Source organism: Rhodnius prolixus, unplaced genomic scaffold (assembly GCF_049639745.1).
Source record: "Rhodnius prolixus isolate KJV_2025 unplaced genomic scaffold, Rpr scaffold_18, whole genome shotgun sequence".
Lineage (NCBI taxonomy): Eukaryota > Metazoa > Arthropoda > Insecta > Hemiptera > Reduviidae > Rhodnius > Rhodnius prolixus.
The window spans coordinates 2,418,480-2,446,477 of NW_027411636.1; the positions used below are offsets into that span (position 1 = coordinate 2,418,480).

At 34.4% G+C, this 27,998-nt stretch overlaps 2 protein-coding genes across 2 annotated transcripts in view; both read right to left on the minus strand.

The window, feature by feature from the left end:
* Window positions 1-13,029, minus strand: part of LOC141462144 (cytosol aminopeptidase-like) — an 87,913-nt gene extending 74,884 nt beyond the window's left edge. The window contains exons 1-7 of the mRNA XM_074143759.1: window positions 12,793-13,029; window positions 10,707-10,821; window positions 9,548-9,663; window positions 8,639-8,822; window positions 7,096-7,244; window positions 6,384-6,486; window positions 4,955-5,135 (exon numbers count right to left, since the gene is read on the minus strand). Coding sequence (XP_073999860.1) covers window positions 4,955-5,135; window positions 6,384-6,486; window positions 7,096-7,244; window positions 8,639-8,822; window positions 9,548-9,663; window positions 10,707-10,796 — 823 coding nt within the window. The 5' untranslated portion in view covers window positions 10,797-10,821; window positions 12,793-13,029. The remainder of the gene's footprint in view (window positions 1-4,954; window positions 5,136-6,383; window positions 6,487-7,095; window positions 7,245-8,638; window positions 8,823-9,547; window positions 9,664-10,706; window positions 10,822-12,792) is intronic.
* A 3,930-nt stretch (window positions 13,030-16,959) lies between these two features.
* On the minus strand, window positions 16,960-25,833 carry LOC141462143 (cytosol aminopeptidase-like). The gene is made up of 11 exons (XM_074143758.1): window positions 25,509-25,833; window positions 24,545-24,678; window positions 24,115-24,295; window positions 22,335-22,483; window positions 21,424-21,526; window positions 20,868-21,048; window positions 20,555-20,701; window positions 19,981-20,172; window positions 17,866-18,018; window positions 17,543-17,622; window positions 16,960-17,332 (listed from the first exon to the last, which is right to left on the minus strand). The coding sequence occupies exons 1-11, from the start codon at window positions 25,596-25,598 to the stop codon at window positions 17,156-17,158; spliced, it is 1,587 nt and encodes a 528-aa protein (XP_073999859.1). The 5' UTR covers window positions 25,599-25,833; the 3' UTR covers window positions 16,960-17,155.
* Between the last annotated feature and the right edge of the window lie 2,165 nt (window positions 25,834-27,998).

A 27,998-nucleotide genomic window follows, 5' to 3' on the forward strand; every position in this document is an offset into this window, starting at 1 on the left:
TGTACGTTTTACAAACCTACGAAAATGTAACCTTCCATATCTCTTAAACTATCAAAAGGAAAAGATTGTTAGTTATATCAGTTATAGAGCTTACTATTCTCAACATTTCGGTGTAGAATTCATTAAAATAGGGACAGTACAACGAAAGATATTGAGGTTAGAAATCTGTACGTTTTACAAACCCGCGAAAATTTAACCTTCCATATCTCTTAAACTAATAACACGAAAACATTGCGATTTTTGTCAGTTATAGAGCTTACTATTCTCTACCTTTCGGTGTAGAATTCATTAAAATAGGAACAGTACAACGAGAGAAATTGAGGATTGAAATCTGTATGTTTTACAAACACACGAAAATGTAACCTTCCATATCTCTTAAACTATCAAAAGGAAAAGATTGCGATTTTAGTCAGTTATAGAGCTTACTATTCTCAACATTTCGGTGTAGAATTCATTAAAATAGGAACAGTACAACGAAAGATATTGAGGTTAGAAATCTGTACGTTTTACAAACCCGCGAAAATTTAACCTTCCATATCTCTTAAACTATCAAAAGGAAAAGATTGCGATTTTAGTCAGTTATAGAGCTTACTATTCTCAACATTTCGGTGTAGAATTCATTAAAATAGGAACAGTACAACGAAAGATATTGAGGTTAGAAATCTGTACGTTTTACAAACCCGCGAAAATTTAACCTTCCATATCTCTTAAACTATCAAAAGGAAAAGATTGCGATTTTAGTCAGTTATAGAGCTTACTATTCTCAACATTTCGGTGTAGAATTCATTAAAATAGGAACAGTACAACGAAAGATATTGAGGTTAGAAATCTGTACGTTTTACAAACACTCGAAAATTTAACCTTCCATATCTCTTAAACTATTAACACGAAAACATTGCGATTTATGTCAGTTATAGAGCTTACTATTCTCTACATTTCGGTGTTGAATTGATTAAAATAGGAACAGTACAACGAGAGATATTGAGGTTTGAAATCTGTATGTTTTACAAACACACGAAAATTTAACCTTCCATATCTCTCAAACTATTAACACGAAAACATTGCGATTTATGTCAGTTATAGAGCTTACTATTCTCTACATTTCGGTGTTGAATTGATTAAAATAGGAACAGTACAACGAGAGAAATTGAGGTTTGAAATCTGTATGTTTTACAAACCCGCGAAAATTTAACCTTCCATATCTCTCAAACTATTTACACGAAAACATTGCGATTTATGTCAGTTATAGAGCTTACTATTCTCTACATTTCGGTGTTGAATTGATTAAAATAGGAACAGTACAACGAGAGATATTGAGGTTTGAAATCTGTATGTTTTACAAACCCGCGAAAATTTAACCTTCCATATCTCTCAAACAATTTACACGAAAACATTGCGATTTATGTCAGTTATAGAGCTTACTATTCTCTACATTTCGGTGTGGAATTGATTAAAATAGGAACAGTACAACGAGAGATATTGAGGTTTGAAATCTGTATGTTTTACAAACCCGCGAAAATTTAACCTTCCATATCTCTCTAACTATTAACACGAAAACATTGCGATATATGTCAGTTATAGAGCTTACTATTCTCTACATTTCGGTGTTGAATTGATTAAAATAGGAACAGTAAAACGAGAGATATTGAGGTTTGAAATCTGTATGTTTTACAAACACACGAAAATTTAACCTTCCATATCTCTTAAACTATTAACACGAAAACATTGTTAGTTATATCAGTTATAGAGCTTACTATTCTTTACCTTTCGGTGTAGAATTCATTAAAATAGGAACAATATAAAGAGAGAAATTGAGGATTGAAATCTGTACGTTTTACAAACCTACGAAAATGTAACCTTCCATATCTCTTAAACTATCAAAAGGAAAAGATTGTTAGTTATATCAGTTATAGAGCTTACTATTCTCAACATTTCGGTGTAGAATTCATTAAAATAGGGACAGTACAACGAAAGATATTGAGGTTAGAAATCTGTACGTTTTACAAACCCGCGAAAATTTAACCTTCCATATCTCTTAAACTAATAACACGAAAACATTGCGATTTTTGTCAGTTATAGAGCTTACTATTCTCTACCTTTCGGTGTAGAATTCATTAAAATAGGAACAGTACAACGAGAGAAATTGAGGATTGAAATCTGTATGTTTTACAAACACACGAAAATGTAACCTTCCATATCTCTTAAACTATCAAAAGGAAAAGATTGCGATTTTAGTCAGTTATAGAGCTTACTATTCTCAACATTTCGGTGTAGAATTCATTAAAATAGGAACAGTACAACGAAAGATATTGAGGTTAGAAATCTGTACGTTTTACAAACCCGCGAAAATTTAACCTTCCATATCTCTTAAACTATCAAAAGGAAAAGATTGCGATTTTAGTCAGTTATAGAGCTTACTATTCTCAACATTTCGGTGTAGAATTCATTAAAATAGGAACAGTACAACGAAAGATATTGAGGTTAGAAATCTGTACGTTTTACAAACCCGCGAAAATTTAACCTTCCATATCTCTTAAACTATCAAAAGGAAAAGATTGCGATTTTAGTCAGTTATAGAGCTTACTATTCTCAACATTTCGGTGTAGAATTCATTAAAATAGGAACAGTACAACGAAAGATATTGAGGTTAGAAATCTGTACGTTTTACAAACCCGCGAAAATTTAACCTTCCATATCTCTTAAACTATCAAAAGGAAAAGATTGCGATTTTAGTCAGTTATACAGCTTACTATTCTCAACATTTCGGTGTAGAATTCATTAAAATAGGAACAGTACAACGAAAGATATTGAGGTTAGAAATCTGTACGTTTTACAAACCCGCGAAAATTTAACCTTCCATATCTCTTAAACTATCAAAAGGAAAAGATTGCGATTTTAGTCAGTTATACAGCTCACTATTCTCAACATTTCGGTGTACAATTTAATAAAATAGTAACAATAAAAAGAGAGAAATTGAAATTTGAAATCTGTATGTTTTACAAACACACGAAAATGTAACCTTCTATATCTCTTAAACTATCAAAAGGAAAAGATTGCGATTTTAGTCAGTTATACAGCTTACTATTCTCAACATTTCGGTGTACAATTTAATAAAATAGTAACAATAAAAAGAGAGAAATTGAAATTTGAAATCTGTATGTTTTAAAGAAACACACGAAAATGTAACCTTCCATATCTCTTAAACTATCAAAAGAAAAAGATTGCGATTTTAGTCAGTTATAGAGCTAACTATTCTCTACATTTCGGTGCAGAACTCATTAAAATAGGAACAGTATAAAGAGAGATATAGAGGTTTGAAATCTGTATGTTTTAAAGAAAAACACGAATATTTAACCTTCCATATCTCTTAAACTATTAAAACGAAAACATTACTATTTATGTCAGTTATAGAGCTTACTATTCTCTACCTTTCGGTGTAGAATTCATTAAAATAGGAACAAAGTGAGAAATTGAGGATTGAAATCTGTACGTTTTACAAACCTACGAAAATGTAACCTTCCATATCTCTTAAACTATCAAAAGAAAAAGATTGCGATTTTAGTCAGTTATAGAGCTTACTATTCTCTACATTTCGGTGTTGAATTGATTAAAATAGGAACAGTACAACGAGAGAAATTGAGGTTTGAAATCTGTATGTTTTACAAGCACACGAAAATTTTACCTTCCATATCTCTTAAACTAAAAACAGGAAAACATTGCGACTTATATCTGTTATAGAGCTTACTATTCTCTACATTTCGGTATAGAATTCATTAAAATAGGAACCATACAAAGAGAGAATTGAGGTTTAAAATCTGTATCTTTTACAAACACACGAAAATGTAACCTTCCATATCTCTTAAACTAATAACACGAAAAGATTGCGATTTTAGTCAGTTATAGAGCTTACTATTCTCAACATTTCGGTGTACAATTTAATAAAATAGGAACAATAAAAAGAGAGAAATTGAGGTTTAAATCTGTATGTTATAACAAACCTACGAAAATGTAACCTTCCATATCTTTTAAACCGTTAACAGCAAAACATTGCGACTTATATCTATTATAGAGCTTACTATTCTGTACATTTCGGTGTAGAATTCATTAAAATAGGAACAATATATAGAGAAATATAGAGGTTTGAAATCTGTATGTTTTAAAGAAACACACGAAAATTTAACCTTCCATATCTCTAACTAATCTAACCAAACTAATAACACGAAAACATTGCGATTTATGTCATTTATAGAGCTTACTATTCTCTACATTTCGGTGTTGAATTCATTAAAATAGGAACAATATAAAGAGAGAAATTGAGGTTTGAAATCTGTATGTTTTAAAGAAACACACGAAAATTTAACCTTCCATATGTGTTAAACTATTAACACGAAAACATTTGGATTTATATCAGTTTAAAGATTTACTATTTTATTCATTTCGGTGTAGAACTCATTAAATTCGGAAAAATACAAAAGGAAATATAGAGGTTTGAAATTTGTAAGTTTTTTTGAAAGTTGAAAGAGGTTGAAAGAAGTTTGATAGAAAGGAAGGTGATATTGGGTGGGCGTCTGCCTGTTGTATTTATTTTAGTAATGTGTTGTTCTGCCACTGTATTTTTTACTTCCGTTTTATTACGTAAGTCTAAAACTGAAATAGTTACTTACTAATCATAAATGTTTTAAATTTTTGGCGATAAATTAAAACTTTTCAAAGGTGCCCCCCTCTACACTGTATTAGTTTAATTATGTGCAATAATTTTAGCAAAATCAATGGTTTGAAACGTTAGAGTAAAGACTTTTTTATTTATAAAGTGATTAAAACTCTGAGCTCAGAAATATCTAATTTTTTTCGCGATAAAGCATGTTTTTTCAAAAAATTAAATTCCCTAAACAGGGTTTATATTTAATTTTGATTTATGCTATTAAGACAAACTTCAGCACTAGGTATGACTTACCAACAAAAGCTATTGGCTTTTCTTCTCTGCCTGCCCCGCAGTAGTTGATTTCTACAACGCAGGGCTGTTCACAAGATCCTCGGGTCATGGTCAGAAAGGCCATCATATTGTTGGATTCAATCCAATCTCTGTCTCGCATTGTGATTTCAACTCCACACGGGCATAGCAATTCTTGGGCAAACTGAAATAATAAATTTTAAAAAAGTATTAATGGAAATTTGATGCCTTTATTTTGGTATTTTGTATCATTCACAAACACTTTTGGGTAGGATTGTTTCGCCACAACTTTCCAAATTTTTGCTTGCACTACTGGTTATCTCAGGGAATTCCTTTAAGAGGGCCGGCGTACTCTGGGACTAGGTCGGTTAAAACATAGGATCCTACATTTGATTTCGTTTCTTTTTTTTCCAGGAATTTTGTAATTCCATCAGGAAGAGCCAAAAAAATTGGAATTTATCCGTCACTGAACCAGCAAATGCCAAAAATAAGGAGCAAATAATACAGCATCCACACTTCAAGAAATCAAGTGATGTTGATTATTCTTACATCTAATTCCATGGCATTGACTTGAGGCGGAGATTTCTCATACAGTAGCTGCATGCTGTATTATGCAGGGGAGATGTCGAACAGATTAATCAGTAATTACTGATTCATGAAACAAGTAAACTTGAAGATTCAATTTCTTTTTTATTTTTTAAATTATGCCATTAAAAGTAATAAGGAGCTCAACTAAACTCAGAAGGAACTCATGGTTTCAATTAGATGGTTGTCCAGCACATTGCGGCAGAGGTCCACGAAAGTGGCTAGCTAAATCAACATTATCGCAACCGTTGGATTGGCTGAGCAGGACCGGCGGCTTAGCCTGCTTGCTCTCCAGATCTAACGCCAATGGATTGTTTTGCTTGGGGTGCCATTAAAGGAAAAGTCTATGAAATGCTGGTCAATGATCTTCATTCTTTAAGAAGAAGAGTAATTGAATCAATAACAGCAATCCAGTACCGATCGGCTATTGCTGCCGTGGAAGAAAGATACCGATTTCTCATTTTCTTTATTATTTATTTATTTTCTTTTAATTGTCATTATTTTCTATTAATAAAGTAGTTGGTAGACGCTATTAATTTTTTTTTTATTATCACCTACCTAAAAATAATTCATAAAATGGAAATCTTTAGACGTGAATATCTCAAAAACAAAGCGTTTACGGGCATTCCTTCATAGGAAATTTTTTTCTTGTTTTGAGGTCTTAAATTTATATTTTCAGTTAGGACACTTAACCCTGAAACACCCTGTTCAATTGGTGGTGTTCAAATCGTTTTTAGCTACCTCAAGGGTCTTTCTAGCAGCAATTTAACCACAATTTGCAGCCAGATCGCATTATCAACAATTTAGTACCTTTATCTAAGTAATTTTCCACCGAAATTTTGATTACCTGAGCAAAAATGGCCGGAGTCATCAGATTGGCCGGTGCTTCCTGGATCTCTCGAGCTCTATTCTGTGCTTCACCCTTGATGATGCCTCTGATCCATCCATCTCTAAAACAAACTAAGCATTACCCCTGGACATATTGGCATGAATTCATGATCATGAGTTTCCTGATCGTTAGATCTAGAAATTTTAAATTATTCCTTCTTTGACTTGACTTCAAATTTTTATGCCGCAATGCAATCCCAAATCATCAGCTTTTCCATCTCCAAACTTTACAAAATTGAAGTCACCAGTCTTACAGTCAAAGAGGTTACTGATGGAGCAACCTCCCTCACTGTCAGCTACAGCAAGTGCTGTGTTTGGAAGTAAGTCCCCATGTTCACTGGACCAAAAACAAATGAATTAACCTCTGGTGGTCGATAGAAATTCTAAACCGCTCAGAAATAGGGAAAATAAAATTTGCTTCTACTGGATAACATCTGATACAAAAACCTATAGCACTTTTAGCAGCCTTTAAGGTGAACATTATCAAACCAATAATTTTTTATTTAACGTAAATTCTAGTTAAAATCGCCATTTCCTGCGATGGTAGTTTATTCTCATTCCATCAAGAAAACGGAAGTCTTCAGTACGTTAGATCTAGAAATGTCGGGGGAAAATATTGTAAAAGTGAAAATACATCTTCAGTAGCTGATACATAAAAGTGAGTGACTCACTTGTCGTCACTTCCCCAAAGTTGGATGTCTGCTTTGGGCATCTGGTTCTCTTTGGCCTTCCAGTCCTGATACCTCCAGATTGCTAGGGAAGCTCCTTCTGCTGCAGCTTCCGCGTTTGAGAATCCTTCCACAAATATGTGACTAATTCCCTACATAAAATAACATTTAATGAAGTATATTATTGTTTCAGTGTATTCAAAATCACTTGTGATGATTTAAGGCGCGTCAACATCTATGGTTATTGGCGCCCGGAACTTTTTTCAGTGCACTGCCGGCCTCAGGGACAGTGTTCTCTCGTTAAAGGCAACACTGTCCATCACCGGACCGTGAGCTGTAAGAAGCTCCTGGGAAGAGAAAATCTAAGGGTCAGCAGCTGGATTCGAACCCGGGACCTCCGCGTGGGAGACCAGTACGCTAACCGCATAGCTAATCCCTTCCCTGATTTAAAACTATTAAAAATTGTTCGATTTTGAACACGGCCTTACTAAGGCCGGTGACCTCTTTTAGTAAGTTTTGAAAGATTAAGATTAGATTAAGATTTTATCGTTCAAACTTTGTGAGAAACTGTAGAATTTCCCATGTTTGAGTTTTTGAGGCCCCCCTGAGCTTGAAAGTCGTTTTTAACCTTAATAGTTTATAATTATTAAATAATAAGTAATGACTAGTGTTTCTCTAGAGCAGTGATGGCGAACCTATGTCCCGCGCCAGCTTTTTCACTGACCCACACAATTGCTAGGCAACCATTTGTTTGTTTACGCGGGTTGATTTAGATTTTTCTAATTGTGTGGATAATTTATATTCTATCTGTATTTTTTTTCCAATCACGCATTGACACAAAAGCAATTTAAATGCTATCTATAACCTTTAGTTTGTGATCATTACAGTTCTAAAACGCAAATGACGACAAATGCTTTGGTGGTATTTGAAATAAAGCAAAAGGGTTTACAAAATATCAAATAAAATGTATAATTTTACTCATATTTTGTTTGTTAAAAAAGATCGACAACCCAAAGTAAATAACCATATTTAGATTTTTCTTCAGATAAAACACACTTTTGTAAGGTTTTGTTCAGGTTATGTTTGTAAAAAGAGAGACTTCCATAGCCACTTGTTTCGACCCGTTTTACCTGTTAAGCCAACTGAATTTTTAAAGATGTTTAGTTTTGAAAATATTCAGTTTAAAATTTTTAAACTAAACTCTTGTGCAAATGGGCATTAGTGACCCAAGACCTAGTAAAAAAAAAATGAACAAAATTTGACCCTAGTCTCGAAAAGGTTCGCCATCCCTGCTCTAGAAGTATGTATCTACCCAAAATAAATAATGGAACTTCTAAATCCATAAGAAGAAGGATGTAAGGCAAGAACCAGAGAATATCTCTGGATAAGAGAGAAGCAGAAAAACAATTCAATCGGATAGAAAATCTGGCCGTGTCCTCTACAGTACTTTTTTTTGGAAATCATTAGAGAAGATATCCTTAATTAGAGCTCCTCCAGCATCAGTTTTCTCACCAAAATGTGGCCACAAAATAAAATAAAACAAAACCTGCGACTGAAGTTGCATTGCCCCGGTTCCTGCAGCTATCCTTATATTCTCTCGGCATTCATCCAGCTGTTCTTTAGGATTCATAGTTGCACTTTCATGACCCAGGGCGGACGCAGCCACTAGATAGAATTCATCGCCTAAGTTTCCGAAAATTTGCACTCTTCCAGGAGGTCGAAGTTTTGTACTAAACAAAAAATAAATAAAATAAATAATGGAATAATAGTCTTTGAACAAGCAGTCTGTTGCTAGGCAACAAGAAATCTAGTAATCGGCTATTTGCTCGGACGGCGCCCGACTGCTACCTACCAATCAGTACAATACACACTTTACTCTAAATTAAAAAAGAAATACATGAATAAATAACACGCAAAAAGTATGTATAATTTGTGGATTTTTGTATTGCCAAGAGACCTGAAATAAACATATTGCGTACTATCAGAAATGAGAAGGGCACCGATTTGATGGCGTTGCTATAGCAAGCTAGCTTAATCTTAGACCCAATCTGAAACCAGAGGAGAAAAGTATATTTTGCCAAGACGACTATGGGATTATGGACTTCGTTAAAAAAGGGGGTTTTATGATGCTAGCAGTTCAAGGGGATAAACCACTTCTGCTGCAGTGCTTTGGGGGACAAGACCCTCGCTCTAAATACAATAAATTTTGCTTATTATAAATTAAGCTGTATATTATAGTTCACTATGGAAATGTTCTCGAACTTAGAAATAACAAAGTTATCTAGTGCTATTATTTCAATAGAGCTTCTAAGTTTATTAAGTTTGTTCTACTTATTCAAACCAAATTAATTGCAGGAAAAGAGAAACAAAAAATTAAATTTCAATTTAGGAGTAATTAAAAATCAAACAACCAATTTAATCAATTATTAAAAACAAAATTTGTTTTTGTATTTACCCTTTCACTAGTTCTTTAAATTTTCCATCGACACTTTCATCAAATTTGACAGCTGATGGAGTCAAAGTGAATTGGCCGGGTTCGCAGCCCTCGTACACGCCAAGCACCAGTCCATTCTAAAAAAACAACCTTTTTTATTGTATTTTATCATTATTTTTTTGTAATCTAAAGCCTTTAAAAAGGTTATACGGCAGTTTTGTTTTTTCAATTGACAAATCACGTGAAAAAAAAAAAATGATTTAATCTTTATATCGATCTATGTAGTTTTTAAAAAATATTAACAGTTAATTGCAATTCTGTTTTGTGAAATATTTTTAAGAATGGTGAGATCGATTTGTCGCATCAATTAGAGGACAAAAAAAAAAAAAAAAAAATATTCTCTAGCGGTAAGTGTTGGAGGTTTCAAACCTGCTATCAAAATTTGCACCGATTTAAGATAGTACAATGCAGCCAACATAAACTGTCTTGGGTGCAAAATTATACTGTACGGAATTTGAAGACATTTAAATTGGTAGTAAACTAGAAAAATTCATTGGAATGTGAACAGTTTACTTATTGTGTGACTACATGTTATATTGTACGATATATAAATCAATCGATCGATTACTGCATTTAATTTTTTTTTGGCCAATACGAAACTTAAGAAGACATAAAATCGAACATTAATTTGAGAAACTTTATAGAATTCATAATTTGCATTAAAACAAAGAAAAGGAAGAAGTCCTTCTAGCCTTTGTGACGTATACTGTGCAAATTCGGAACCTATTTATGCTAACTGTGCGGAGTTATTCCTTTTATTGGCAAGCTTTTAGGTGGCTAAAGTACAGGCGTTTTAAATATACTTCAACTTTGTTAAATATACTACAATATTTATGTTTGCAAACTTGTGGATGGTTTAAAAATTTGTAGGCGAAATGTTTGTAAATTATTTTGCCTTGGATCAAAATTGAGGTAATGGCAACACTGTTTATAGCAAACTTTGTTTTAAAAATCATCTTTCTTCTTAATTTTTTTTACATTTTCAAAATATTGAAAATATTTGAATGGATAAAAAGTAAATATGACCAAAAAAGGGAGGGTTTTTCTATAAATTGCATGGTTTTTTTTTTTTTTTTTTAAATGCATTAATTAAATACAAAATGAAAAACTACTGAGTTACCTTCCCGCTGGACTGTCCGCATCCGTTCGCAAATCGCCTGAGTGAAGTGAAACACCATGGAAGTGAGCTGGGCTTGTAGATTCTTTTCATTGCCTTTTACTCCGCCAAAGAAGCCCTGTCCAGTAATTTTGTGAATAAATTTTCAATGGTATAAGTGACTTGGAATTTGGAAACATGAGGAATAAAGAAATTGGTGTAATCTCTGGTGTGTTTTGTTTAACTACCAGAAAATGTACGGCACTGCAACCTAGATAAATCACCTGGATTTTATTTATTTTTAATTATTAAAGAAAAATGTTTTAACACACATGTTACCGTAAAACAGTTATTAGTAAATTTAATCAAAACAAATTTGATATTAAAAAATAATGACAATATTACAACTCTGTTCATTTTTTGGTTTATTAGTAAATTTAAATTTAAAAAAATTCGATTGCAAGAAAATAGAAAGTAATGTCAGTTAATTTTGAAGACTAGTAAATTTTTTTGATATTCTTTGGATGAAGTTGAAACATCTTGTCCTGGCCAGGAATTTAGGCATCTTTTAAGCCTTCTAATTATGATCAGGCTTGTAATATGCAGCAGTTTGCTTATAAGACAAATTGAAGCAATAGTAATCACAATTCAATTAAACAATAAGTGCACGTTTCATAAATTAAGATAGCTCCAAGTATGCTCCGAAGGCTGTAACTGTTGCAAAAAGACCTTTACAGATCCTTTTTTTTGGATGAGTCTTTACCATCTCAGGAACAAATCCGACTCCTATAGCAATTTCGCTAAATTAAGATATGAGAAAAGTCTCAGAATCTGGAACGGTTTTTTTTTTTGCTGCTACCTAGGCAACTGAATGCATTTTTTTTTCCTTGAATTAAATCATCTCAGTTGATCAGGTGGAGTATTGGAATCTAGTCTACTCATCTAGAGAATCTGCTAATATCATCACCTTCAATGCAATGGTTGCTTCGCCTCTATAGCAAAAGTTGCGTTATTTCTGGTCGAGCTTAAACTTATAACATCTTCCTATTAAGAGAATTTCCGCCTGGAAGATGCTGGAAAATTCATCCATGACTTTCCGAGTTAGCTGTGATTCACTTCAGCTCTCAGGAATCAACATCCATTGCAATCATATAGGCGTGGCCCACCATAAAAGCACTAGTTTCTAATTGGCCAATATAACCGCCCATATTTTGCACCTTTACTTTTCTGCATTCTGATAGGTTATAAATTTAAAACTAACTATTTCGTAGAAAAGTAAAGATTTTTTTCAACTATTTTTCCTTCTTAGGTAGTTGATAAATTATCAGAATATGCAAGATTTTTTTTAGTGAAAATATCAATTCAAATGTTTCATTTTAAGCCCAGTAAATTTCGCTTTATTGCTAATACATCGCTGGTGCGTTAGTAAAAGCAAGCATTATCTAGAAAGGAAGGGGATTAGCTATGCGGTTAGCGTATTGGATTCCCACGCGGAGGTCCCGGGTTCGAATCCAGCTGCTGACCCTTTAGCTTTTCTCTTCCTAGGAGCTTCTTAAAGCTCACTAGTCCCGGTGATGGACAGTGTTGTCTGTAACGAGAACACTGCCCAGAGGCCGGCAGTGCACTGAAAAAAGCTCCTGGCGCCAATAACCATAGATGTTGACGCGCCTTATTTAGGATTAAACTAGCAAGGATCCGGTCAAACTAAAAAAAAACAGCAACTCAATTTTTCCGCCAACGTTTCGACGAATTTATGGTCTTCCTCAGGGCGGGGTTATGTTAGATAAATTTGTCGGAACGTTGTCATAAAAACTGAGTTACTGTTGTTTTATTTGACCGAATCCTTGCTAGTATAATCCTAAACTCTTGTCAGTAAGGTTACACTATATGGTTTTATCAAACTTTATGTTGGTTAAAAAAAAAATGAAAGATATGATGACTCAAACTTTCCGAGTTTTGAGAACAGAAAGTCCTGTGAGTAAGTTCAAAACAGATGATTTTATTTAAACTTCACAAACCTCAAAATTATTCTGTGCCTCAAGTTCAAGCCACAGACACATGATAAGAAGCACTGTTTTTTGATAGTAAATACTTAATTTTGAGAACTTACCTTGCCTCTTGAAGAAAATGTCAACTTATTAAAGTCTTTATGTTAGATCGTAGCAAATTAATTAAGTACACAATTTCACTTTAAATTAGTAAATTAAACAAAACAAAAAATACGAAGAAGGAAACCAAAAAGAGTTAACCTTCCAATTTTTTATTGGATTAAATTTTGTACACATTAATTTAAAATGATAAGAAATTACACGAATCAAGACTACAAACAGTAGCGAAGTGCAAAGCGAAACTGAACCTCCAGCCTTTGCATCTTCAGCCAATCAAATTCATGTAAAACCAATGTTTCACTAATATGAAATTATATTAATGATAGTTAAATATTTCATAATCTTTTGTAATAATAAAAAAATAAATGTTAAATTTTAATAGTGTCTTTCAAAATTGCTTCTATTTCTAACGCTTTTATTGTCTATTTAAATTTTCATTTTATTGAAAGCTACCTAAAGCTTGGAAATCATGTCGCCCTGTTTCCAGCTGGTAAGGTAGTAAGGTTATTTAATGTAAATAGATCCTAGTAAATATTTACATAATATATTTTTGCAGTTATTTTGCATTTAATTTCTATTGTTTTTAATTGCAATTTAGGCCATCGTAAGAGTTTTGATATTTTCAATTAAAAAGAAAGCGAAAAAAAATAGTTTGAACTTCTAACCCATTTTTTTGGCACCTTTTTTTCCTATGATTTATTTGAATGGAATGTACATACATATGAAAATTGGTGAAAATCGTTAGGGATTGTAGGAAGAAAAGTAGAGCTATTCGCAGGTGAGGAATTTTCTGTAAACGCAACAGTTTTTCCAGCACACTTAATCCATTTAGTATATAAACAATAATGCATGATGCCAAAATGGAATTCCCGAGGAAACAATGCCTTTCTCCTGAAGTGGCCTAAATCGGATTATGATAATTATTTGACTTTGGAAAATTTCATAAACATAAGAGTTGCGTTGTAGACGTCCAACATTAAAACCTTTAAAAACACGTTTTCATGCCAATTGATTGATTGATTGTATTGATTAATACAATTTGAAGTTTAATTATGGTAAAAAAGCTCTACTGTGGCTGTGTCATGGACACGGCCGTGTGTTGTACGTGAATACGTTTACGTAACGGGTTATATTTTTTATATAAAATATTTTTTATTTATGTATTTAGGATGAAATCAAGGAAACAAATAATTACTGTGTTACAATATAACTTTATTAATTGTAGGTCTCTTATACGAAAATTACGACACAATTGGCATACGAGATATGTACATCGAGATTTCTAGTAAACGTTAAATCAATATATACACTGGGCCAAAAAAGTCTGTGAACACTAACCTAAATTTTATTACTTTTATTATTATCTTATTAGAAACTTCTTTTATTTTCAAATGAAATATACTATTCGATAGACAGAAACCAGAGTTTTCATTTTATATTCAATCTTTTATTTTTGTTCAACAGGAATATCACAATTACATGTTTAACAAAACAACCCCACACACGAATGCAAAAAAAAGTCTGTGAACAGCTGAATAAATGTGTAAAAACATTAAGATAACAAACAAAAAAATGATTGAATAAAGTTTCAAAGTTCTCTATTGTATTGTAGAAACCACTACAGTCAGTTTTGTGAATAAATAATCTAATTAGTATACATTTAACCACTAATATGGAAGTTCCCAGACCAATTCGAGAACTTATTGTGACGTTGCGAAATGAAAGAAAAAGTATTCGAGAAATAGGGAAGATAGTTCAAAAAAACCCTTCAACGGTGCATAATATAATTAAAAAGTACGGAAATGTGATTAGTAGGCCACGCAGTGGACGGCCACCAAAACTTAATTCCTTTCATAAACGGCAAATTCTGAAGTCTGTTCGAGAAGAACCCAGGACAAGCGCTCAAAAAATCAGTCAAGAATTATCAAGTGATTATGGTGTAAGCGTAACACCTCAGACAATTAGAAATAAATTACATGAATACGATTATTGCGGCCGAGTCCCAAGGAAAAAACCTTTTATCAATAAAATAAATCGTAAGCGTCGATTGGATTTCGCGAAAGAATATGTTTCTAAGCCTTCTAGTTTCTGGGAAACCGTAATCTTTTCAGATGAGTCGAAATTCAATGTTTGTGGGTCTGATGGACGACAAAAAGTGTGGCGAAAACGAAATGAAGCTATGAAAATGAAAAATATAAAGCCAACTTTTAAGCATGGGGGAAGCAACATTCTGGTGTGGGGTGCATGAGTGCTAAAGGAGTGGGCAAGTTAGATCTAATTAATGGTATGATGGACCAATATGTGTATGTGGATATATTAAGACGCAATTTAAGAGAAAGTTCAAAAAAATTAGGGTTGGAGGGAACGTTTGTCTTCCAACAAGACAATGACCCGAAACATACCGCACTAAAAACTCGGGAATAGCTTTTATATAATACACCCCGGCGCCTAAACGCCCCTCCACAATTGCCAGACCTTAACCCAATTGAACATTTATGGGATGAAATCAGCCGCCAAATAAATAAAAGAGAAATAAGAAACCGTGAACAACTAAAAAACGCTATTCTAGAAGAATGGAATAAAATTCCAACATTGACGACCACAAAATTAGTAGGATCGATGAAAGCTCGCTTGTTGGAAGTGATTAGGAACAAAGGAGGTCCTACAAGTTTTTAAAATTTATAATACACGTACAATGTGTAAGAATGATTTATTTCTGCAAAGTGTTCACAGACTTTTTTTGCATTCGTGTGTGGGGTTGTTTTGTTAAACATGTAATTGTGATATTCCTGTTGAACAAAAATAAAAGATTGAATATAAAATGAAAACTCTGGTTTCTCTCTATCGAATAGTATATTTCATTTGGAAATAAAAGAAGTTTCTACTAAGATAATAATAAAAGTAATAAAATTTAGGTTAGTGTTCACAGACTTTTTTGGCCCAGTGTAGGTATTACCTAACGTTGTTGGAGAAGTTTCAATATAAGACAAATTGAACTCGCTGAGCATGAAGTCGGGCAATGAGCGGTTTTATGAGACATCAACTATCATAATTGGTGTAGTAAGATCAGGCTCGTAATCGGATAAAATTTTAGAGATGATTTTGGAATATTTTAACAATGATCGTAACATAAAGAGTTTAATTTCTGCTAAGCTGTCCCGGATGGATATACACACACCCGAGTACGAATTTGAAGATGCCATTGGCCTTTTTCGTTTACTAGACAGACATCACCAGCTTTTGCGTCTTTCATTTTCAAATAAATTTCCGAAATGTCAATGTTAACTCTATTACAATCAGTGAAAGCTATTGATGTTGCGATATATGGCGACTCCAACGGCTTTGCGACTTTTACCATTCGATTGTTCTTGAGAAGCCCTTTCCAACATATACGATCTCTGTATTTGGGTTTGGCTTTTCGACGCGTAAAGGCCGACATTATATATTTTTTATAATATTTTTTCATTCTAACACCTTATTCTATTCACTGTCACTATTTTACACTAATGTTTTATATACAATCGATAGATTGTGACGCCAGCTGACGATTAAAACTTAAACGAACATCGTAGCTCCGTCCGAGTTAAAAGTTATACTAATTGCAAATCTCGATACGCAGTAAAATTATCTCAAAATGGCGGCGCTTCCCCCTCGACCGCGCGCGATGTGTCACAGTCCTCGCTTATCGTAATGAATTCTTTGATCCTTTCAGCTATCCAGTGGTCTAATTTAATTTTGGATGTAGACGATAGATTCGAAACTATAATACCTAACTGTATCCCCCAATTTTGTTATTAGATTTTTTGAATTGCCACCGTATGATTCAAATTTAAAGACGTATTCACGTCCAAAAAAGAAAAAAACGAAAGGGTTTTTGACGAATTAGGTTTTTTTTTTTCGAAACTTAACAATGCTTTGCTTCATGGTTTGTAGTAGTCTCGAAACGAAAGAAGACAAGGATGCAAGTTGAGTCTGAATGTCTTGCTTCTTAATGTGTTTAATACTGTGAAATTCTGCTCAATCAAAGACAATATATATCTAAAAAAAACTAATGTGATAATCGCAACACACAATACCTTGGTTGCCAAAAATCAGACAGAAGAAAATTGGTTTCCCAGGTGTTGTGATTCTAACCAACACTTTTCCTTCAAGAGTAAAAATACAAAAACTTTTGATGCCAATATTTTTTATTCAATTGCATATTTTTAAAATGTATATAAAAAACCAAACATAAAATGTAATCTGGACAAATTATAATTAGTACTAGTAGATGGATGTACTGGACCTAGACGAAGACTAATCAGAAACGATATATAAATCTGTGCGAGTGGGGAGAGAGGAGTTCTGGAGACGCTCCTGTTTGGCCTAGCATTCATCTCCCCTGGTGTGCGGACAGGCGATCTGGTAGAGGAACTGCACCAACGTCCTCGTTGGACGGCCAGTCATCGTGCCTTCTCTTAGGTAAGGATGTCCGACACCATTGGACAACTTGCCCGTTCCACTTATGTCTATATGTACGAAATCTTTTACTGACATAAATTCCTAAAACAAAAATAATTAGTAATTAGTGGAAATAAGAATGTTACAAAATGTTAGAGTGAACCATTTTACAGTAAAACATAAATTAGGTTTAGTTTGGCTGAATAATGCTTATTTATTTGTCGGGTCCAATAGTGGAACCTTGAACTTCCAGCGTTTTTTCTTTCATCTTCAGTAAGTGTTAAAAGAAAAAGGAATCCAATGAGAACATACCAAGAGGAAGGCAGCAGCCTTGCAAACATCGCCTGAGATACCATTCTTTCCCACGTTGTGGACATCGACATTCAAGTAATCTACAAAAACAAAAACAAATTCTTGGTTAAAATTCCACCTTCATTGTGGAGCCTGGAGGATAGTTTCCGGCAACACCTAGATCTGGCTAGACAAGTCCGGGGACTTTCCTAGGCAGCCCCACGCATGCCTCTCTCCAAAGCCATTCCAACTTCTTAATTTGGGGTTGGCATATCCTATCCTATGCCATCTTTTCTTGGAAATACTAATATTTGTTTTTCAAAAACATTAAAATCTACACTTACCTGTAGTTATACGATGTTGATACACTTTCCAGAAAGGTAACCTCCACAGTCGGTCTCCTGTTTCACCGCCTGCACGTTCTAGTTCTCTCCACAACGCTTGCGAAGTGGAAAATGTGGCCGATGAGGATGTTCCCAAATTACGTCTTACTCCATCTGTTGAGAATATTCACTGAATTATTTGTTTAATAATTTTCTGAAAGTTTTTATACAAATTTTTTTGTTTTCTTTTTCCCCAAATTCCACATTTAGAAAATATTTTCCCAAGATTATGCAGATTGCAAGACTACAGATTAAGACACCGAAATGAAATTTCAGAGGAGAAGTCAAACTTCAACACTTCTAATTATCATAAAACAGGATAACATAAAAAAAAAAATTGTTATTGTTGTATTAAAATTAATCAGGAGTACAGGATCTAAGAACATGAAATGTAAACTTTGAAAGTTTTGGGAAAATCATGGCAGCCATTTTGAAAAATCTATCAGAGAAAAATCCACCCAGTAAAGAGGTCTTTGGTTGGCTGATTTCATTACTGTTTGGTATTTTAGCTATCCATTTAATTCTCCTTAATAATATACAAGATTTTGAATCGTACATCCCAGTTAAATAGCAATTTAAATAACAGTCTATAGCTATACTGTAAAGTTTTTGTCCTTTTACTAAAAACTTTAACAACACAAGTAATGCCTGCCACTAGTTATTTTAATATGTGGGTTTGATTAATAATAAAACTCTCTAAATTTGTAAGTAATAACCTGATTTATTAACACATTACCTTTACTCACATTAACATTTACTAGCAACTAACGCTATTCATTACAGTCACAACAGTTTACTGTTACTTACTTACTTACGTAACACCACAAAACTGTTCCACGACTGACCACTGGTCCGCACTGCACCGAATTGCACTAGTCTCAGCTGCACTAACACAGCTCTACTCAAAACTCACTCAAAGACTTCACTAAAACTAACTTATTCGAAAACTTGACTAAAACTCTGTCTAAAAACTCTAATAACTGACTTCTCCAGCTGTGTCTGCCTCCTTTTAACGGCGACTGCCCCACTCCGTCTGTGTCACACCAACCGGCCGGTCACTGGCTGAGGAAAACACATACTGCCACAACCCCAACTGGGGCCGCCTCCTCCAATTCTCTGCCTCTCTCCAACTCCGTCTGTCTCACTCTCACCTGTCAATCACTGGCTGGGAAAACACATATGCCACCACCCCCAACTAGGGCCTTTCTCTTAGCTGGCTTTTACACAGCGGTGGACCGTTACAGGCTACGGTCACTAAACTCCTACAACAATCTAGCCCTTTCTCCTCTGGCTCAGGTAGAGACCGGTCTTTTGTTTACACAGTGTCGGCCTGTTACCGACTTTGGTCGCTTAACCCCTAGAACAATCTAGGCCTTTCTTCTCGCCCAGGTCAACTTCGTTACAATACTATACAATTTCCCTGAAATATCATGTAACAAAATTTTCTAGTAAAACATACAATTCGTAGCTGGAAATGCGTGTTATTAGTAAACAAATCTATCGATATATTTTACTTTCCACTTAAACTTTAAAAGGTATTTCAACAGGACTTGGCAGCTAAAGGGACTCTTGACACCAAAAAATTCGATTTTTAGGTTAGGTTTTAAAATAATAGAATTCGATTTTTAGGTTAGGTTTTAAAATAATAGAATTCGATTTTTAGGTTAGGTTTTAAAATAATAGAATTCGATTTTTAGGTTAGGTTTTAAAATAATAGAATTCGATTTTTAGGTTAGGTTTTAAAATAATAGAATTCGATTTTTAGGTTAGGTTTTAAAATAATAGAATTCGATTTTTAGGTTAGGTTTTAAAATAACAGAATTCGATTTTTAGGTTAGGTTTTAAAATAATAGAATTCGATTTTTAGGTTAGGTTTTAAAATAATAGAATTCGATTTTTAGGTTAGGTTTTAAAATAACAGAATTCGATTTTTAGGTTAGGTTTTAAAATAATAGAATTCGATTTTTAGGTTAGGTTTTAAAATAACAGAATTCGATTTTTAGGTTAGGTTTTAAAATAATAGAATTCGATTTTTAGGTTAGGTTTTAAAATAATGTCTTGAAAAAAAAAACCTACCTGCGATTGTTGACACACAAACAACAGCACAAGGTTTAAAAAAATGGCTGTAATTCAATGCATCGATCAAAGTCAATCTCCCTTCATTGTCAGTATCTTCGATTGTTATGGATTTACCATTGGAAGCGATGACCACATCGCCTGGCTTCATCGCCAGACCACCGAGCATATTTTCACAAAGTGGTATTAATCCTGTTGAAACAATTTTGATCAAATTAAAAAAAAAAATAAAGGTAGTAAAATCATTGCAGTTGATTTAGATTCCAGTCATCTCTTCAGAAGTAAGTATGATTTGAAAGGTGATATTTTGCGAAATTTTGAAGAGAAGTGGACTGGAATTGGTTGTGGCTTGACCTGAATAGGGTACGAAAACAGATTTGGGGAGATAAATCCTCAAAGATTAGGAGCAATTTTGTATGGTAGTATTAAACAAATTTTGTAAAGGAAGTTAATAATACAAGGAAAGGAATTTTGGAGGCACTTCTCTAAAACGAGTGGGTCTGAGGATAATCTGTGCTGTGAGGAAAGAAGAATCTACAAGAATACAAGCTGGAGATATAAAAATGAAATTTACCAAAAATGTTCATGGGTAGTACCATTTGAGCGGCAGTCTTGATTACCGCCAAAACGACAGCTGCTCCCGCCAGATCCGCTCGGTATTCTGACATATGCTCGCATTTCTTCAAGCACATGCCACCAGTATCGAATGTGATTCCTTTTCCTAAAAAAAAGAATAGAGAAAGAAAAATGATAAGTCTGTGCTGATTGGCCTCTGCGTTGATTTGAGCGATACAAGTTTATTTATTTATTTTGATCCGTAGATCACTGATCCTGAAGTAAAGATAAAACAAATAAATCCCTGTTTTTATAAAATAAATTTCACGCACCAACCAAAACTATTGGTTGCCCTTCTATTGGGCCACCACAATATCCCACTTCCAGAAACAAGGGTGGTTCGCAGGATCCCTTGGCTACAGTCAGGAATGGGTTCATTCTCTTCTCTTCTATCCAATCCTTATCTCGAACCTCCACAGATACTCCACAGGGACACAGCAAATCCACTGCATTCTAGTAAAACAACATCAACATCAATTTTATGTAAACCTACGTCAATAATAATGTGTACCCAGTAGCTTAACACTGTAATTTTGTGTTGCTTACTACACACATTTGTTCCTTCAAGCCTTTCTTCAAAATTTTACACGATTGTATGAATGGCAATTATGATCTGGTTCATTAGGATCTAGTTTTTTTTTTTAGAATTAGATTACCAGTCCAGGGTGTCTAATCACCTAAGTTTGGCCTATAGACACTTAACGTTGTAGGGCAATCCGCTATGGAATTGTGCTATCCCTTCGGCACTTATCTAATGCCAAAAATATATATACCATCGCCACTGATTGCTACCAAAAAGTTTACTCTTTGCTTTAAGATCTGACTTACCTCTGCGAATATGGTGGGCGTCATTAAATTTGCCGGAGTGTCTTCAAGTTTTCTGGCTAAATTCTGGTTTCCGCTCTTCAACTTGCCACGCTCCCATCCATCCCTGGAACGTTCCAAATAATCTGGATATTAAGGAATAGTCGCGCCTGCGCATTTCTCTTGAAACTTCCAATTAAACTAATCACTAGTTTGATAAAGGTTTTCTATGATAAAAGAATGTTACTGTTGTTTTTAAGGGACTCCCAGAATGTCTATGTTAACAATTTTAAATGAAAAATAAAGTAAAGCAATCGCCTAATTTTTCAGGCAGGCCTTAACATTCTACTACCAGTTAGCTATCGAGGACGGGGGCGCGGAAGCTCATATTTTACTATAAACAATTTTTTCTAATAAATAAAAAGTAGTTATACGCGGGATTCGAACCGGTGATCTCTTACATATGAAGCCATTCTCTTAACCACTAGACTAGACCAACACCCTCCCCAAATTTACATGAAAATAAATTTTCAAAATAGAAATGAATTTCAAACAGATGTATCTTTACTCAATAGAGCTAGGGGTTAAGATGCGTGGATTTGTAAGGGCGAGATCCATAGATCGAATCCTACATCGAGCTACTTTTAATTTGCTAAAAAAGAAAATAGCCGATTACTTTGAAGAGGGCCGCATGAACGATATTTCCCGGAAATTTGAGATCGACTCACAGTTCATAATGATGAAAAGTTTGTGCTACCAACTCAAACAATATGAGTCCCTAACATCCGTTTATTTTCTAGAAAGAACCCCCCACGTTTTTTGAGACGCAAACATTTAGATTTCCGGTGACATCGAAAAGTTGATAAGATCGTCTTAAACTTTCTTATATTCTTTAACTCATAAATAAATAAAAATTAATGAAAAAATGATTTTACTTGTCACTTTCACCATATAGATCCAGTCTAGGCGTCGCCAGCTGTTTCTGTTTATTCTTCAGCTCTTGATATCGCCAAACGGATAGGAACGCTGATTCAGCGGCTGCTTCAGTATTTGTAAATGGTTCTACTAATATGTTGCTCATACCCTGGAAAATTGACCGTCAAAATTTAATCTCAATTTGGTCCATTTTAAACTCAAATTAAAAACTAAAACTATATTTCTTAACCAGTTAAGCGTGAAATTTGGTTTAAAAAAAAAAAAACACACACAGTGTGCGGAATTAAAATCAGACACCGTCGAACGGGCAGGGCAAAACAACCAAAAGTTTACAACGTCGTAATCAAGTCACGGCAAGCGACTTTTTCTGCAATCTCTCTATGGGGCTTGAGATTACCAGAGCATTCTGTACTCTTTCAAAAATCTTGCACTGCTTCACGTTATGCATTGGCTCTAGTTAACTAGAGACGCCAAGAGCTTCTACAAGGAAGAAAATTGCTTTAAATTCTGTGCAAAATGAAATCATGCTCGTACTGTGAGGTCTGAACCTCTATCTAAGGTAAAAACGGGCATTGCACACGGGTTGCGAGCTTCTATTTGTGTGCGTAATTCCCCAATCTCTAATGCGGAGACCAAACATGTACCAACCACTTATCATTTGGCTGACTCCCTCCACCCCCCTCCGTATAAAATACTTGGCAGTTCTATAGGTAACCACCAAATAATATTCTTATTATATTTTATTAAAATTTCTCTGTTTTTATAGTTAATGGCAATTTTATATTTTTCTCAACGAGTATACACGTCGAACGCACCATAACAGAGATTTGGTTAGACATGTATACACGTCAAACACGCTTAACCGGTTAATATTTTCTTTTTAATTTATTTATTTGCAACTGTACAAAAATATACATTTAGCAAAAGTGAAATACTAATAAACATTCGATTGTGCCACTGAGCTGGCTCAGTACCACTACCAGGATGACAGGATGAGAGAAAGCAGCCAGCGCTGGAACTCTCTAGGAACTTATTGGGGGATTAGGAGGCAATGAGGTCACGTGGCCAACGCAATTTTAAGCGACGTGGAGGATTGTCAGGATGGGACGATGTGGATAGTGATTGAGCCAGAGGATTTGGGTGATCAGAGAGTTTGCTGTGGAAATTTAGGAATTGGATGTGGATTAACTCATTTACGTAGGGAATATTGAGATCATGATGGAGGGTGCGGTTGAAGACATAGAATGGTGCGTTAACGATTCGGCGAAGGACTTTAGACTGGAAAGATTGGATAGGTTGGATGTTGGATGGTTTGGCGGTGCCCCACAATTCTGCTCCATAGGTCCATATTGGTCGTAATAGTGTTTTGTAAAGTGTAAGTTTGTTTTGTACGTTCATGGAGGATTTCGGTCCAAGGAGTCTCCTTAGTAGTCCGTAGCGTCTGTTCAGTACTTGTCTTTTAAGTCTTGTGTGAGGGTTCCAGGTTAGACGGCTATCTAGGTAGAGCCCTAGATAACGAACCTGTGTGGAAGTCGGTAGGTCAGTATTGTTAATAGTTAGTGGAGGGCAGGTCTGTCTTAACCGGTTAATATAGAAAATCTTTTAAAATCAATTTAAACTTTAAAAAAAAAATGGCTAAATTCTTCCGTTTTTTCGGGCCTGTTCCTGTTTGCAACGACCAAACTTGTACTTCAGGTAAAAACTCAACACGATACTTCCGCTTCTTGCATGAATACTAAGTGAGATAACAGTAAATGTAATCATGATTAAAAGCCTCACCTCATCCTGCAGAGCTCTGGTCCCGTGAGCAGTTGCTATCCGGATATTTTCCTTGCATTCATCCAGAACTTCTATCTCATTCCAGCCGAGTCCTTCCGGACCTAAGCCTGCCACGGCTACAGCGGCAAAGTCATTGCTCACATTGGTGAATACATGAGCACATCCTTTCCGGATGCCAGCCCTGGATTCAAAATACTATTCATTAATGATTTCACCGCAACCAAATATTGGGAAAAATGTTTATTTCCGCCAAATGTTTAAAAAATACAGATAATTCGTAAGATAAAATTGTTCGTTTTTTCTAAAACATTTGAGTAGAATTATATAGGCAGTGAATGACGCAAGTAATGACCTAGCCGTTAAAATAATCTATCACCTCACTACGCCAACAATGTCTAAACTTATCTACTAACAATATATACACACTTACCCTTGTACTAGATCCTTTAGTTTACCTCCGGTTTCTTCATTAAATTTTACACCTGTGGGGGTGAATTTAAATTCTGTGGACCCAGTTTCATGGCATGATGTCTCTGGCTGATATGTGCCCAAAACTAAGCCCGTCTGTATTCATATTTAAACAAAGACAGAGTGTTATTTAATTTCTTTTTTTTAACGAAAATTTTCTCTAAAATTACAAAGATTTTGTTTAAATTTAATACGTTAATCGTTCACACTTAGATCTTTTTAACTTTTATTTGGAACATTTCCGCCAGGGAACTCAATTGAAGGCATTTCCTGGAGAAGTGGTGGGTTGATTCCCTCAGGAGAGTATTTTTGTAAAGGAAGATTAAAATGGGAAGCTGAAATAGAACCGATAGTATCTCTTAATTTCTAATATTCTCCTTTCCCTTCTTTGAGATTTCATCGCCAATGATTTTTCTGTTAACTTCGCAGGTAACATTACACACAGATACATTGATAACTCGTATCTTTTATCACTTTTCTAAGAAAACTACTTTTAGAGAAGTTTTTGTTGAAGAGATGAAAGGTTAAAGTCTTGTAAAGGTCATTTCAATGTAAAGTACAGTTTTAACAACACCATAATGTTGATGAGAATTAAATTATGACTCTAATGTTCTGAATATAAAGGAAATTTGCGAAGCAGAATCTCGAAAAATTAAGGAGAGAATGACCAGCGAGTATTATTTACACCAGATTCGTTTGAAGAACACTCGATTTAGTAGGAAACCTGTTAAGTGGCCACTTCACTTGTGAACAGGTTATGGTTATAGATAATCGATCAGTAGAAACCACTTTTTTCGAGAAACAGAAAAGCGATAATCGATAATGGATAGCAATCATTGCAGTTAAAAGAAAGATCGTGCGCAATAATTCACATAATGGGCCAAAAAAAAAATGAGAAGGAAATAATATATTTGAGCATAACTTACACGATTAGATCCACTACCGCTACATTCGCAATATGATCTTGAAAATGGTGTTCTTATTAAAGAAATCGCCTTCAACACTGGCGTTCGCATGATATTCCAGTTGTTCGGCAAACTTTTATTGATAGTTCTTACTTAAAGCTTGTCATTTGATAACTGTAAATTTTTTCCCTTAACTTTTTAAATATATTATGGAACTGTTGTAATTTAGGTTGTTTGTTTCAAAAAAATGTTAGTGTGCAAATTTAATTGTGAATCAAGAACTAGAATTTTGAAGTTTCATCTTTAAATGAAACAATTGTTTGTCATTGTTTTATGGTCAGATGTTTTTTATTGGTCACATATGTATGTTTATTATTTGTTTTATTTAAATAATAACTTATTTTTTATTTTAAATTATGTTAATTTTATTGGCCATTCTCAATTCTGAATTTATTATTGATATCGTAATAAATGACCATTATGTTTACAGTAAAAAATAATTTTTTTTTTGAGACCCCCTCTGAAAAACCCCAAAAAATCTCACATGACGTTCTCTTACACTCAAGGTTCTAAAAAAATAAAATTTTCTTCAAGTAACAATATTTTTATTCCATTGTTACCAACATAATAAAGTTTTTTAAAACAATACACTTTAAACGTTACAAGGTTGCCTGCCTGACAATTAAACTTAAATGTGTTTCATGCAATCCTGCGATTAGCCTATCTTTAGAAAATTATTAAATTTCTGGAAATATCTATTCAGATAAAGTGGTTACTTCGGTTGGCAATAAATTTCGTAATCCTTGTTACCATCTATCTGGATATCTGGACCAGGTTAGAGAAGGGGTGTATTGTCATACACAGGGAGTGACTGCCGCTCTATCTTTGTAAGTCTGATTCCCTTAAACAGAGGGAGACATTGTCAGGACATGTTGCTCACCAGATCTACAGCTACCTAAATAATTAAAGGGTTTTGAAACTTTTTTGGGGAGGTTCCAACTTATCCCATATTTAAGTTTTGTAAGTACTTAAGGCGTGAAGCACCTATTTGCTAAGTCTATACTTAGTGGAGATTGATGCTTAATTTTTATACAGTATTGATAATTTATAATCTACTGTAAATACAGTAACACCTCGATTTACCGGGCTGATTAATCCGGCTATATCCACCCCGGAAAACTGAAATCCCGGTTACACCGAATACACAGTATTCTCTGGGAAGATTAAAATAATGCCGATAATTATCCATAAAAATATTACATATAACCGTGAAGTTGAAAATCAACCATTTATGACACGTAAATCCCATGGTATTTTGTAAGACCGTGGTAAATCCCAAGAAATTCAGTACTAATTGTACCATATTTTGGGTTTTTACATACATACAAACAAACATTTTGACCCTTCAAGAAAATCAGGTATAAAAGAGTTACTGCCCTGCCTACCAATTATGTTACATCGGAAGACAAAAAAAATTTTCACTGTCACCACCGAAAATTAACTTTTGTTTCGGCGCCGATCCAGGTGTTCTTATGATGACTCAACATGATCCCGGTTAACCGAGGTTGTACTGTAATATATAAAGAAGGCACAATCAAGTAATAGTTCAAGACACTTTTCCAAATTTTCAAAGTCTAAATATTAAAAATGTTTTTTCCGTAGATGTAGATGAAGGGAAGGGATTAGCTATGAGGTTAGCATACTGGACTCCCACGCGGAGGTCCCGGGTTCGAATCCAGCAGCTGACCCTTAGATTTTCTCTTCCTAGGAGCTTCTTACAGCTCACTGTCCGGTGATGGACAGTGTTGTCTGTAACGAGAGAACACTGTCCGGAGGCCGGCAGTGCACTGGAAAAAGCTCCGGGCGCTAATGACCTCAGCTGTTGATGCGCAAAAAAAATAAAAAAAAAAAAATAAATAAAAAAAAAATAGATGTAGATGAATTGAAATTTTGCTACTTAGCCACAATTTTTTGTAAATTAAATGATTGTACGCCTTGGATCAAAGATTCGGGATACGCCAGTAACGAAGGGAACAATCTCTTTAGGGATTATTTGAAGGATTTTGCATCAAGGCGCTTGGCGCAGACCAATCTTTTTTAAAAGAAAAAGAAGAATGGAGAGTTCGGAGTAGGGAAAACAACTTTACGCAACAAAAGAAAGAACCTAGAAGTATGCCCCGTATAGCAAGGATATTAATGTTGCCGGTAAATTGTTAGCCAAAGGGAAACTGAGTGAGTACGCCCCCTAGTTAGTAGTCCCTTTACCAGAGTCACCCTCAAATAACAGATGTGCCCCTGAATAATTGATTTGCAAGTGAATCATACGGTTATAGAGTATGCTGTAGAAAGAAAGAAAGGAAAAAAAATAATGTTAATCAGGGGGATATCGCACCGCCCGAAACCCTGGGCTCCCAGTAATGTAACACACACTTTCCAGGATGCGCCACTACACTCTTAACAAATTACCAGCGGCGGACAATAAAAGTTCATGTTTCAACATCGGGGGCTATC